The sequence below is a fragment of the Corvus brachyrhynchos genome, unplaced genomic scaffold (genome assembly GCF_000691975.1).
Source record: "Corvus brachyrhynchos isolate BGI_N302 unplaced genomic scaffold, ASM69197v1 scaffold15, whole genome shotgun sequence".
NCBI classification, from domain to species: Eukaryota; Metazoa; Chordata; class Aves; order Passeriformes; family Corvidae; genus Corvus; species Corvus brachyrhynchos.
This window is the reverse complement of record NW_008238349.1, coordinates 111604-123364: the sequence shown is the minus strand read 5'-3', so window position 1 is coordinate 123364 and position 11761 is coordinate 111604. Positions and strand designations below refer to the sequence as shown.

Sequence of the window (11761 nt, the reverse complement as noted above, 5' to 3'; positions counted from 1 at the left end):
CCATCCCCTCCCAGCAGCCAGCATGTGGGGACCAGATTTCCCTCCATCCTGCCGGGCTATCCTGTGGTGTCCCACACCAGCATGGCAGTGCTGGCAGGCAGAGGCTCACAGTGACCTGTGCCAGGTGTCCCGCACCCCGAGGGCCACCCTTGCTCAACCTGGGGCACCTTATCAGCACCCTGCTCACTCCAAAGCTGGCAAAGGGGTAGCACACATGGAGGTGACTCCAAGGGCCAGGAGTCCAAGCCTTGGTTCTCCGAGGGTTTTGCTGGGTCCAAGTCCAGGTCCCCAGTAGCCCCAGCTGGGTGGAAAGGCAGTCCCTGCCCTGGGGCTGTGCCCATGGGGCTGTGCCCATGGGGATGTCACCAGCACTGCCAGGGAGCTTGGACCGATGCACACACTGGGAGGGCTCTGCACAGATGGATGTCACCCGAGCACAGCTGGACACTGGGGAGTGGTCCCCATCCCTACAGCATCAACAGGACCCTGACCTCAGCCACAGCTTCAGACTAAGCCTCCAGCACGGTGGGTGACCCCAGGGCCACCTCCTGAGCAGGGAGAGCACAGCACCAAATCATCTAAAGAGATGACTTTCCACTGAAAATGTTATTTGTGCCACTGTCCCCTCATCCCCTCTCAACCTGGACCTACTGCAGTGGGGACAGTGCAGGGGACACCCCACGTGTGGGGCCCCAGATCCACCTGCAGCATTGAGACAAGAGCCTCTCCAGCCAGTACGGCCTGTCCCTGCACTGCCAGCCCCAAGCCCTCAGAGGTGACAAACTGGCATCCCCCAGCACCCCAGGAAGGTCTGGGTGCCAGGTGAACCCCAGCTGGGGACACCCCCCTGTCCTGGTCCCTGTCTTGGGGCCGGGACCCAGACGGGATCAGCCGGTGGCGGGGCCGAGTCTCCTTAAGGATCGTAACCCTGCTCCAGTGGAGGAAACAGGAGCGGCCAGGGATCCCTGCCGGTGTTTGTGGCCACGGGCCCAGCTGGGGGGAAGCCAGCAAAGCTGCTGGGGCTGGAGCCGGGCTGGGATGTGCTGCTCGGGGTGGGCTCCCCTCGCCAAGGCTCTCCTGCCTCCAGCGCCTGTTTGGGTGCAGGGGAAATGCCCGTGGGTCTCCAGTGCACTCCCCAGCACCTCAGGCATGGGGGCCTGCCCGGATGTGGCTGCCCTCCTCCTTGGGATGCGCTGGGGAGCAGTAAGGTGGCAGCACAGCCCCTGGAGGGCACAGAGCCTGCCACTGTCCCTCCATGGGCATGGCTGCCCGGCGACAGGCAGAGCTGGCACCTGGCACAGGGCTGGGAGGGGAAGGTGTCCAGAGCAGCCTGGGCTGGGAAAGGGGGTCTGAGCTCCCCCAGGTTGCCCGGGGCAGGGGCTGAGCCCCGTCCACGTGGGCAGTGGGGAGGGAAACCTGCCTGGAGCCCCTAGGTGGCCTCGGCTACAGCTCCTTGAGCCAGGACACCTGGCCCCAGTGAATGCCCAGCACAACCCTAGGAGCCACAGAAACCAGACTGTCCCTGCGAGGGCTGTGCCTTGTGCCAGCAGGAGCTGGCGGGGCCATCCCAGGGTGGCCTGGCCCAGAGCACGTCCCCAGAACGTGACCCTTCCTACCTTACAACAGCTGGAGAGGCACAGCACTGTCCACATGAGCTGGGGCAAGACCACGGGCATCACTGTGGCAGCTGCCCTCGGGGCTGCCACAGGCAGGGCACAGCACAGCCCCTGGCTCTGTCCTGCTGTCCCAGGGCCAGCACAGGCACTGCCAGGTCCGGGGGACCTGTGGGCACTGTGCCTCAGCCCTGGGGAACGGCGGGTCCTTGTCCTGGCACTGCTGGGATCCTTCCCCCGCAGTGAAGCCACCGTGGAGCTTACCTGGGAGCTTAGGAGCTTTGATGGGATACCCCAGAGGGACACCAGGCTGCTGACCTCCAAAACCTCCCAGTCCTGCAAACCAACAGCAGACTCTCACCTGGAGCCCGCGCCACGGCTGCCACCAGTCCTGGAGGGAGGGGAGTGCCCCAGGGCACCCCGGGAGAGGAGAGTGGGGGGCTTGGGAAGCCCTGAGGCATCTTCTGGTGTGGGGAGACCATAGCTGTGAGGAACAGGCTTGGGAAGGAAGAGAAGGACAGGCAAGAGAGACGGGACACTCACCAGGAATTCCTCCGAAGGCTCCAGCTCCTAAAAAGAAACACAGAGACACCTGTGTGAGCCCTGGGCTGCTCCTGGAGGCCCAAATTAACCTGAGTTAATTCAGGTGAACTGAATTAACAGGTTGATTCAGCTGCAAGTTGGCTTCACTGCCAAGTGCCCTGTAGGGCTGTGATCCTGAAGGATGGGCTGGGGGCCGAGCTGGAGCCAGCCCTGAACCCACCCCAGTGTTCCAAGGGGGTTGAGGGGACCTACCTGGGCCTTTTGGCTTGACTCCAGCTCCAGTGGGGACTCCGGGCAGCACCCCCACGCCGGGGAAGCGAACACCTGGAGCAGAGACCAGAGGGATGAGCTGGGGCCTCATGATGTTACTGGTACCCAGATCCCAAACCCCTGCCACCCCTCTCTTGTCACCCAGGGCACCCTCATCCTCGGGGGCTGGCTGGGACCGCCCTGTGCCAGCCTGGCTGCACCTCCAGCTGCCAGGAGGGGTTTGCTCCCAGCCTGGAGCCACCTGTGGAACAGACTGGGAGCCTGCAGGGAACGTGGCACTCCAGAGGGGTCCCAGCGGTGACAGCAAAGCCCCAGCCAGGCCTGGGCAGTGCTCTCTGCCCTGGTGATGCTCGGTGGCCTGGGGCCAGCAGGGGCTCTCCAGCCCTCCAGGGGAAGCAGACAGTGCTTTGGCCTTGCAGTCGTTTGGGTTGGATTTTTGGGTTTTGAGTTTCCTTTTGGTTTGGGGTTCTTTTTCCCCCTCTTACAAATGTCTTTCATTATAACTCGAGCGTTTTCAGACATGGAAAAGACATTCCTGACCAGCAACACACTTCGGACAGTGTCGAAACATCTTGTTTTCACAAGTTTTCCTCCCCCAAATTACTTTGCACTGAGGAATTCCTCTCTCCTGCCACCTCCTCCCCCTCCTTCCCACGCCGCCAGCCCTGGTGGCTGTGCCAGCTCCTCTCCCAGTGCTGGTGCCGCCTGCTCCCGCCAAGCTTGGCATGGGACAGAGGTGCCGGGGTCCCCCCATGCCTTTGGCACGGTGGAAATGTCACTGTGACCTCAGCCAAGGGGTTTGGAAGCTGCGGGGAGCAGCGGGAGGCAGGGCAGGGTGCTCGGCCCACAGGGGGTGCTGGCACTGAGCGGGGACCACTTGGGAGGCTGGGGTGCTGCTGGCGGGGTTGGGGACCCCTTTGGAGGTTGAAGTGTTGCCGGCACTGGATGGGATCCCCTCGGAGTTGGGGTGCTGCTGGCAGGGTGGGGATACCCTTGGAGGTTGGGGTGCTGATGGTGGGGTGGGGACCCCCAGCTCACCTGCGCCGGGGAGCACGCCGCCCGGGAAAGCTCCGGGAATCCCAGCACCTGCAGGCAAAAGAACTTCAGGGACGAGGAGCCGGGGCGAGTCTAGTTTTTTTTGGCCTGCGCCGCGCCCGGTACCACGGCGCCTGCGGGCAGCAGAGACCCCTGAGCCCGGGCCCGGCTCCTGCCCACCCCGGGGACAGCTCTGCCCCAGGCTCGGCTATGCCGGGAGCGAGGGGTGTTTCCTACCTGTGGACACCCCGAGGCCACCAGGACCAATTCCACCCACGCCTCCAATGCCAGCACCTGGGGGCATTGGGAAGAGGGGTGTACCAGGGGAGGCGCCGCCGCTGGGCTAGGGCAGGCCAGAACGGGACAAGCTCAGGATGGCCCTTGGGGGCGGAGGGGACACCCTGAGGCAGTCCCAGGGGTGGGTTCCCATACTGGGCACAGGGACCAGGCAGCTCTGCGGTCTCTGCTCCTGGGGGCTCAGGTCTGGCCAATTCCCCCGTGCCCGGGTCCCTCCGAGTCACTGGGCAGCCCAGTGAGAGCATCGGCTCCTGCCTGCAGCCCCCGGCTCCGAGGGAAACCTGTCCTGCCCCAGACCCCCAGGGGACACCAGGGGTCCCTGGGGGCTGCCCGGGCCCCCCCAGCACTCACCAGCTTTGGCAGCAGCCTTGAGCGCCGCGGCCGAGGCGGCTCCCGGGAACACCCCCCCGGGGAAGGCAGCTCCGGGGAACAGACCCGCAGCACCTGTGGGGACAACAACCAGCATCAGCATTCCTGAAACACAGCTGCCAAGAGGGTGTCCTGCCCTCCGGGTGGGCACAGGGGCTGGGGAGCTGCGGGGCTGCGTGGCGGTGCCAGGGCTGGCGTTAGGCTGGGCGAGGCGGCGTTAGCAGGCACTGCCCTGTCCTGCATCCCCCCAAATCCCTGCTCCCATCCACACCCCACCCGGCACACACAACACCTGACAGCCCTGGAGCCCCTGGCTGACCACCTGCAGGCACTGTCCCTCTGCTGCCGGCCCTGCGGGGACCCCAGGTGCCTCCTCTCCTGCGGGGTCACCCCACTGTGGTTGAGGCCATCGTGTCGGGGACCTCAGGGCTGCCTGCTGGGCGGCCGCAGTCCCTCGGGTCTGGGAAGGGCACCCAGCCCAGACGGCACCCACCCAGCACGCTCTGGAGAGCTGTGGAGATGGGGACAAGGGACGTGCTGTCCCCAAGGTGGGTCTCTGGGGATATCGCCTCGGGGATGGCCTGGAATGGGGGTGGACAGTGGTCAGTGCTCACCTGGCTGCAGGCCAAGGGGGCCGAGTCCCCCAAGTCCTCCGACCCCTAGAAAGAGAAGCGGGGTGAGGTGGGGGGCGGCCAGGCCCGGAGGAGCAGAGAGGAGTGCCTGTGGCACCGTGGGGACGGGAGAACAGCCCCGGGACGGGTGACAAATGTCCTCGCCAGCACTCGGGTCCTCCATCCCGTCCCTTCTGCCTCAGCCGCCCCCCGCCCTGCCGGGCCACAGGGGGACGGAACCAAAATGTTTATGGCTGAGGAATGAGTCCCTGGGTCTCCGGCCAGCACTGCCTTCCAACATCTGGGGCTCATCAGCCCTCGCTCCCTCCAGGCGCAAATTCCAGTGCCGCTGGCTCCGGGCGCGGACACCGCTCTGGCTGGGCCCTCGCGGCCGCCCCGCGTTTGGTTTTAATTACGCCGAAATAAAGGGCCTTGTTTTTCTTTCCACGAGCTGAAATCTGAGCAAACGCCGGCCCCCGCCTCGGGCTGCAGCTCCCACTGCGCAGCCTGGCCTGCTCGGGGGCCGGGGGCGTGGGGTGCCCCTGCCCTGGGCACAGTGGGGACCCCAGGGAGGGCACAGAGGGGACCCCAGGGTCTGCCTGAAGCAGCATCTTTGCATGGGGATCAACAGGCACCGGGCAGAGAGTGCCAGGACAAGGGGAGTGGTTTGAACCGAAAGAGGAGAGATTTAGGCTCAATGCTAGGAGGAAATTCTCTGCTCAGAGGGTGGTGAGGCCCTGGCACAGGGTGCCCAGAGCAGCTGTGGCTGCCTCTGGATCCCTGGCAGTGCACAAGGCCAGGCTGGACGGGGCTTGGAACACCCAGGGACAGTGGAAAGTGTCCCTGTCATGGCAGGGGTGGCACTGGATGAGCTTTAAAGTCCCTTCCAACTCAGGCCATTCGATGATTCCATGATCTCCCTTGGCCCAGATGTTGCACATTCGGTCCCTGCTGCCCCAGGCTCGGTGCCCTCCAGCTCTGCCTTCTCCTGCTGCACATCCCCCTGCCAGCATCTCCCCTCTCTCCTGGTGATGTCCCCTGTCCCCAGCGTTCCTAGGCGGGGCAAAGCCCAGCGTGGGCTGCAGGAGCCTCTGCAGAAGCTGCTTGGCCCCTCTGGCAGGCAGGCACGGGCGCTGCTAGCTGCCCACCGGGACGCTGGCTCCCGGCTTCGCATCTCCTGCCGGAGCTCTGGCGCGGTTTGCAGGCAGCAAGCACCCCCAGAGGCTGGTTTGGGGGCTGGGGCAGAGTGCAGCGCCGAAGCGGGGTGGGCAGGGAGACTCCTGGAGGCCGTGCCAGGATTAGTGTGGCAGGGCAGGGCGGGCTGTGCCTTGGCCAGCGGGGGCCCCCCAGCGCGGGAGCAACATGAGGGCAGCAGTGGTTGGGAAATATCCCGGCTGCTGGCGTGCCTGGAGCTGGTGAGAGCCAGGGAAAGGCTTCTTACCTGGTTTGGGAGGTTTTCCTGCAGCCCCGAGTCCTAGGGGAGAGTGAGCGGAGAGGGGTCAGGGCCATCCTCCCTCCGAGCATCCCCGGGCACGGGGACACGTGTGGGACGGGGCCAGCCTCGTGGCAGAGCCCCTGCCCAGCACAAGGCAGCTCTGCTGGGCATCCTGCCCCTCTCCCCAGCCCAGCCCAGCCTGGCAGGGGTCCCAGCACTCACCTGCTCCCAAACCTCCAAGTCCAGCACCTGCGAGCAACGGCACAGTCTGAGCACCGCCCTGGGAGCACCCAGCACCCACCCAGGCTCCCGGGGCTCCCTGGGGAGGTGGAGACAGTCACACGGTGTAAGGGGACCGGCCATCCCCCCTGGGGTGTCCCCAGGGTTTTGGCTGAAGCTCTGGGGACAGGCTGTGACCGCTGAGCACCTCCTGTGGCCAGGGCTGGGCAGGCTGGAGGTGCCAGCCCCGGGCTGGGGGCCCCCAGGGTAAGCCTGGCACTGCCACCCAGTCCTGTCCCCACGCCACGGGGCTGATGCTGAGTCCATGCTGAGCAGCCAGGCAGGGTGTCCCCATGTCACCTGATCCCGGCTGGCAGGTCCCCAGCCTTCCATGGTGTCTCGAAGGCATTCAGGGACCCCCCCAGGCACCTGCCCGTCCTTGCAAACAGGGTGATGCCCCCTCCCAGTGGTGCCTGGGCCCCCTTACCTGGGAAAAAGCCTCCTCCTGGGACTCCCCCTCCCGGGATAGCACCAGGGACCCCTGCAAGAGAGAGACCCTTGTTAAAATCCCCCCAGTGGTCCGAGGCAGGGGGTGGGGGGCCCCTCCTGGCTCCCCTGCTGCTCCCTGCGCACGGGTTGGGATGCGGAGCTCGAGGGCAGGCCCCTGCCTTTCCTTGCAGCCCTGTTTCCCGGGGGTGACAGTGGTGACAGGGCTTGGAGGTGCCCCAGCTCGGACCCAGGGGCGGCACCTCGGTGGAGGTGTCAGCAGGACCTGGCCCTCCGTGGGAAGGAGGGACGTGGGGCCGGCTGCTGTCCAGCTCTGCTCCTGTCCCACAGCCCAGCCAGGGCTGCCTCCATCGCCTCCAGCTTCACGTGGCTCTGCGGCTGGGTCCGGGCACGGCCACGCTCGTGGGGCTGTCCCAGTCCATCCCCACAGCCCCTGCTGGTCCCAGCCAAGCCTGAGCCTCCTCTGGGGCTGCCCCAAGGATCTGTGGATGTGTCCTGCCCGCTGAGGTGCCAGTGAAGAGCCAGCTCAGGCCGGTGGGACTGGGGTGACAGACTGGGGGGACACTGCTGAGACCCATGGAAGCTCCCTGGTCCCTCTGCCTGTCCGTGTGACACTGCGGTCCCAGCACTTCCCAGGGTATCTCAGCTCATGCTTACAGGCCACAGCAAGGTTTTGTGGCTGGTTTGGACTGGTGGCTGGTTTGGACTGGTGCTTTGTGGCTGGCAGGGGGGTGTCTGCTGCAGGCCACCAGGCTGCCACCCCCGGCTGGCCCCCAGCTCCACCAGGGCCATGGGTGCGCTGGGGGCTTGCAGGTGGGTTGGGGACACAAGGGGACCGCAGTGCAGAGGGAAACTCCACTCTTGGCACCGGGAGAGGGACTGTGGTGGGGTTTGCAGGACAGAGCCGGACAGGGGAGCTGCCAGGAGGGCGTGGGGGGCTGCCGTGGCCACAGTCCCTGTGGGACCTGCAGCCAGCCCTGCTGCCTGCACCGCCACTGGGGAGGGACTTCAGGGGGGGACGGGCACGGGCGGACCCTGTGGGGGCATGGCTGGGACCTGAGCACCTGCAGTGGCCACCCCAGCACACCGGGAGGTGGGTGCATGCAGTGGCCCAGCCGTGGCAGCACCACCACGGGCCGGGCAGTGCTCAGGGGCTGGGCAGGGGGGAGCCAGCGCCCGGGGGGACGGGCAGGTGGCAGGGCTGGCAGGGGGCAGGGCTGGCACACCACGGCGGGGACACATTGTGCCGCACATCTCCATCACGGGGGGGGCAAACTCCGGGGATTCCCTCTTGCCGTGCCCCAAAGCCCTGCTGTGCCCCACCAGTGGCAGGGATGAGGGTGTCCCCTGGGCCCTGCTCACGTGTCCCTTGCACCCTGGGCACCTGCAGAGATGCCCGGGCTCCCCGCGGGATGCACTGGGGTCCCAGGGCACAACCGTGTGCGGCAGGGCTGTCGGGCTGCGCGGGCACAGCTGATGTCGGTGGCAGGACAGGGCATCCCCGGGGATGGGGGGATGGGGAGGCCCCGTGCCAGGACCCTCACACAGCCCCAGAGAGCGGGGCCCAGGCATTGCCCCCCAGCATCCCTCCCGCGGTGTCCCTTGGCCAGGAGGGGACGCGTGCTCAGCCTCCGGCCCGGCCCGGCCCGGGGGGTCCGGAGCAGCTCCTTTTCCCGGCCGGGGGTGACAGAACGGCTCCTTTTCCCGGCACACTCCCCGCCCACACCGCCCCCCCAGCCTGGGTGAACACACCTCCCTCCTTGTTTCCGAACAAGCTCCGAGCGTCCGCACACCGCCAGCTCTCCCTCCCCGCCCCGCTGCCGCTGGGAGCCAGTGCCGGGCATGGCCAGGGACTGTCCCCCCCCAGGACGGGACGCTCAGCCCCCATCGTGCTCCGCAGCCTCAGCCCCTCAAAACCAGGCAAGGTCCCTGGTGCTGGGGTGACAGTGGGGGACAGGCTGCCCTCCCCTACCCTCTGTCACCAGCGCTGCCTGATGGAGGCTCCCGAGGATGCTGGGACAAGGATTTCTCACAGCACCCCTGCATTGTGGGGACCCTGGGAATGTCCGGGTGTCACCTGCCCACAGCCACAGCTGCTGAACTCAGCCCTTCATCATCCTCATCATCATCACCCTCCTGGGGCACTGGGGGTCCTGGCAGGAGGGTCCCACTGTGGTGACACTGTCACTGCCCCGTCCCCAGGCATCCCCCAGGCACCATCCCAGAGAGGGCCCTGTGCCTGGACACTTTTTGGGAGGATTGCAGAGGATGTGCTGGTCCATCTGCCCAGATCAGGAGGTGTGGGGCAGTCAGCAAGGCCTGGCAGGAGATGGGACGGCCCGGAGGCAGTGGGATGGGTGGCTGGATGGTGGTGCCAAGCGGCCTTGGGGGCACAAACCTTTCCCTCAGGAGCTCTCCCTGACCAGCTCTGCTGCCAGGCATGGCCGGATCTGCACTGCCCTGGGAGCTCCTTCTCAAGCTGCTCCCCCAGAGCCCAGCTCGGGGCTGTTCCCTGGTGCAGGCACTGCTGGGGGGGGGTCTCTCCAAATCCCCCCAGCGTCTCCAGTCCCTTCCCCTGGCAGCACCACCGAGCACAGCTGTTGGTGACAACCCACGCACTGGTGACACTGTGACCACACTGGGCTCTGGCCATCGCTCTCCAGCCATCTCTGTCCTTGCCCAGCCTCAGGGGCAGCAGCCCCCAGCCCAGTTTGGGGTCCACGTGCTGCCATTTGTCCTCTCCACCCATTCCCTTAGCACATCAGGGAAGGGGAGACTGAGTCAGCGGCTTCCCAGCACGGAAGGAGCTCTGTGCTGCCTCCGCTCTGAGCCTGCCAGGACCCTGGGAAGGGGATTTTCCTGGGCTCCCAGCCTGTCTCCTGTGCTGGGCTGGCTGTGAGCCTGCATCCCACCCCGGGGATGGCTTCTCAGTCCAGGGGTAGGAGAATTCGCACCCACTCATGCAGCCCCAGCTGTGTCGGGGTGTGAGCCGTGGAGGTGCTCAGGATCTGGTGTGGAGCCTCCTTGTTTATGGGAATGGGATGTTTTCCCCCCCCAGCTCCATCCACAGGTGTGGATATCCGTGCTGTTCTGCTGCCAGCACTGCTTCCGATCCCGTTTGGATTGGCCTCACTATTTCTATCTGCACCACTGCTTGCAGCTCCCTCCACGAGCCAGAAATGCAGAGCATTTCTCTGTTCCATAGGTTTTGAGACCATGCTGGAGAATCCACCACAGGACACCCTCGTACCTCACCCCTCCCTGCGCCCACAGGCACCAGCTCCCGGAGGAGCCTCAGCGCAAAACCGCCACCACTCCCCTCTTCCCTCATTCCGCTGTTTTCTTTTTCTTGGGAGAAAGTTATGGAAACATTCAGTCTCCAAGCGACTTTGAAGCCATGCTGCATCCCGGGCCGGGCTCGCTGGTAGCAGCTCGGGGGGAGGGGGGCTGCTGCCGGGGCCTGGCTCCTCTCCAGCCCCCCTGAAGCTCCAGCTTTCATCTCCGAGTGCTGGCGGCCGAGCTGCACCCTGCCAGTAGTGAGGGGAGGGAGCAGCCCCAGCAGGCCAGGGTCCAGCTGGGAAGGGGAGATGCCATCCCAGCCTCACCCTGGGCATTCTGGTTGTCCTCGGAGGGTCCCCACAGCCCCGGGCTGGGTGCCAGCACACCCAGTGCCTGCCGCTCTGCACCCACCCGAGCTGCTCCCCCTGGGCCCAGAGCCTGCAGGGCTGGGACCTCCCTGGGGTCCCTCTTGTCCCTCCTGGGGGTGTCACTGCCAGGGGATCCCCTGTGCTCCACGCAGGAGGCACTGAGGGATGGATGGAAGCACTGAGGGATGGATGCCCTGCTCCCGATGCTGGGACAGGCTGCACCTGGCACCTTTGGGGAATCACGGCCCCTTCCCCCTGCAGTGACCTGTGTCCGGCTGTGCAGGGCCCCACAGTGCCAGCATGGCTCTGCTCCCCAGGGGCAGATCCCCAGGGGCTGATCCTGACCTGCTGCCGGGGTTTCCTGAGTGCTGCCAGCTCAGTCCCTTGGCACTGCTCTGAGGTGACAGTCTGGGTACGAACCCTTCAACCCTGGGATGTCTCAGGGTTCCCTCTCCCACCAGGCTGATTTGCAGCTGCACTGGCAGTCAGTGCTGGAGTTCACTGGCCTGCCCCTCTCCAGGTGCCTCCCCAGCACCCTGGGATCCCCCTCACCATGCCACCGTGCCTCTGTGTCAGCTCTGTCCCCAAGGGCTGGTGTGCCAGGGCAGGGCTGAGACACTGCCCAGTGCTCCCTGGGAGAGCCTTCTCCCGTGTCCCCCCAGCACCGGGACCATCCCCAGGGTCAGGTCACCTCCTCGGTGAGCTGGCTCCCAAAGCAGCAAACACCCCTGGGGACTGAGCCGGGGCCTGGAGTGGGGCACATCCCATCCAGCACCCCGAGCAGGATCAGGCACCGACAGCAGCTCGGCTCTCAGGCAGCTCCTGGCTCTGAGGTCCCGCTGCCTGCACAGCCAGCCCGCGCTCGGGGTCCTGGGAGCTGCAGGGCACGGGCAGATGGAGCTGCTGAGGGCTCTGCCCTTGGTGACAGGTGGTCCAGCCTGGGGCTGCCCTGGTGCCCACCCAGCCCCGGCGCTGCCCACAGAATCCTGCACCCTCTCCTCCTCCGGTCCTCAATCCTCCGTGTCCAACAAGCCCCTCACGACAGCCCCGGGACTGACCCCGTGGCCGATGGTGGCTCTGCCCATCACACGCTCTCCGTGGCACAACCACTCAGCTCTCCGGAGGTGACTGTCCCCTCCCTTGTGGTGCTGTCGCCTCCTCACAGCCCTCTGCCCAGTCTGGCCACTGCAGTGGGCTCGGAATCTGTGTTCAGCT

At 66.1% G+C, this 11761-nt stretch overlaps 1 protein-coding gene across 9 annotated transcripts in view; it reads right to left on the bottom strand.

Annotated features, from left to right (window-relative positions):
- ELN (elastin) overlaps positions 1-11761 on the bottom strand; it is a 40028-nt gene that overhangs the window by 26816 nt on the left and 1451 nt on the right. For 4 of the 9 annotated variants that reach the window (XR_001862317.1, XR_001862318.1, XM_017735281.1 and 1 more), the window contains exons 2-10: positions 6880-6935; positions 6396-6422; positions 6180-6212; positions 4742-4786; positions 4110-4202; positions 3465-3512; positions 2409-2480; positions 2157-2183; positions 1878-1949 (exon numbers count right to left, since the gene is read on the bottom strand). Coding sequence is in view for 7 of the 9 variants with exons in the window: in XM_017735281.1 (XP_017590770.1) it covers positions 1878-1949; positions 2157-2183; positions 2409-2480; positions 3465-3512; positions 4110-4202; positions 4742-4786; positions 6180-6212; positions 6396-6422; positions 6880-6935 (473 nt within the window). In the remaining 2 variants the exon portion in view is untranslated. The remainder of the gene's footprint in view (positions 1-1877; positions 1950-2156; positions 2184-2408; positions 2481-3464; positions 3513-4109; positions 4203-4741; positions 4787-6179; positions 6213-6395; positions 6423-6879; positions 6936-11761) is intronic. The other 5 variants (XM_017735280.1, XM_017735283.1, XM_017735282.1 and 2 more) reach the window with 5 other exon arrangements.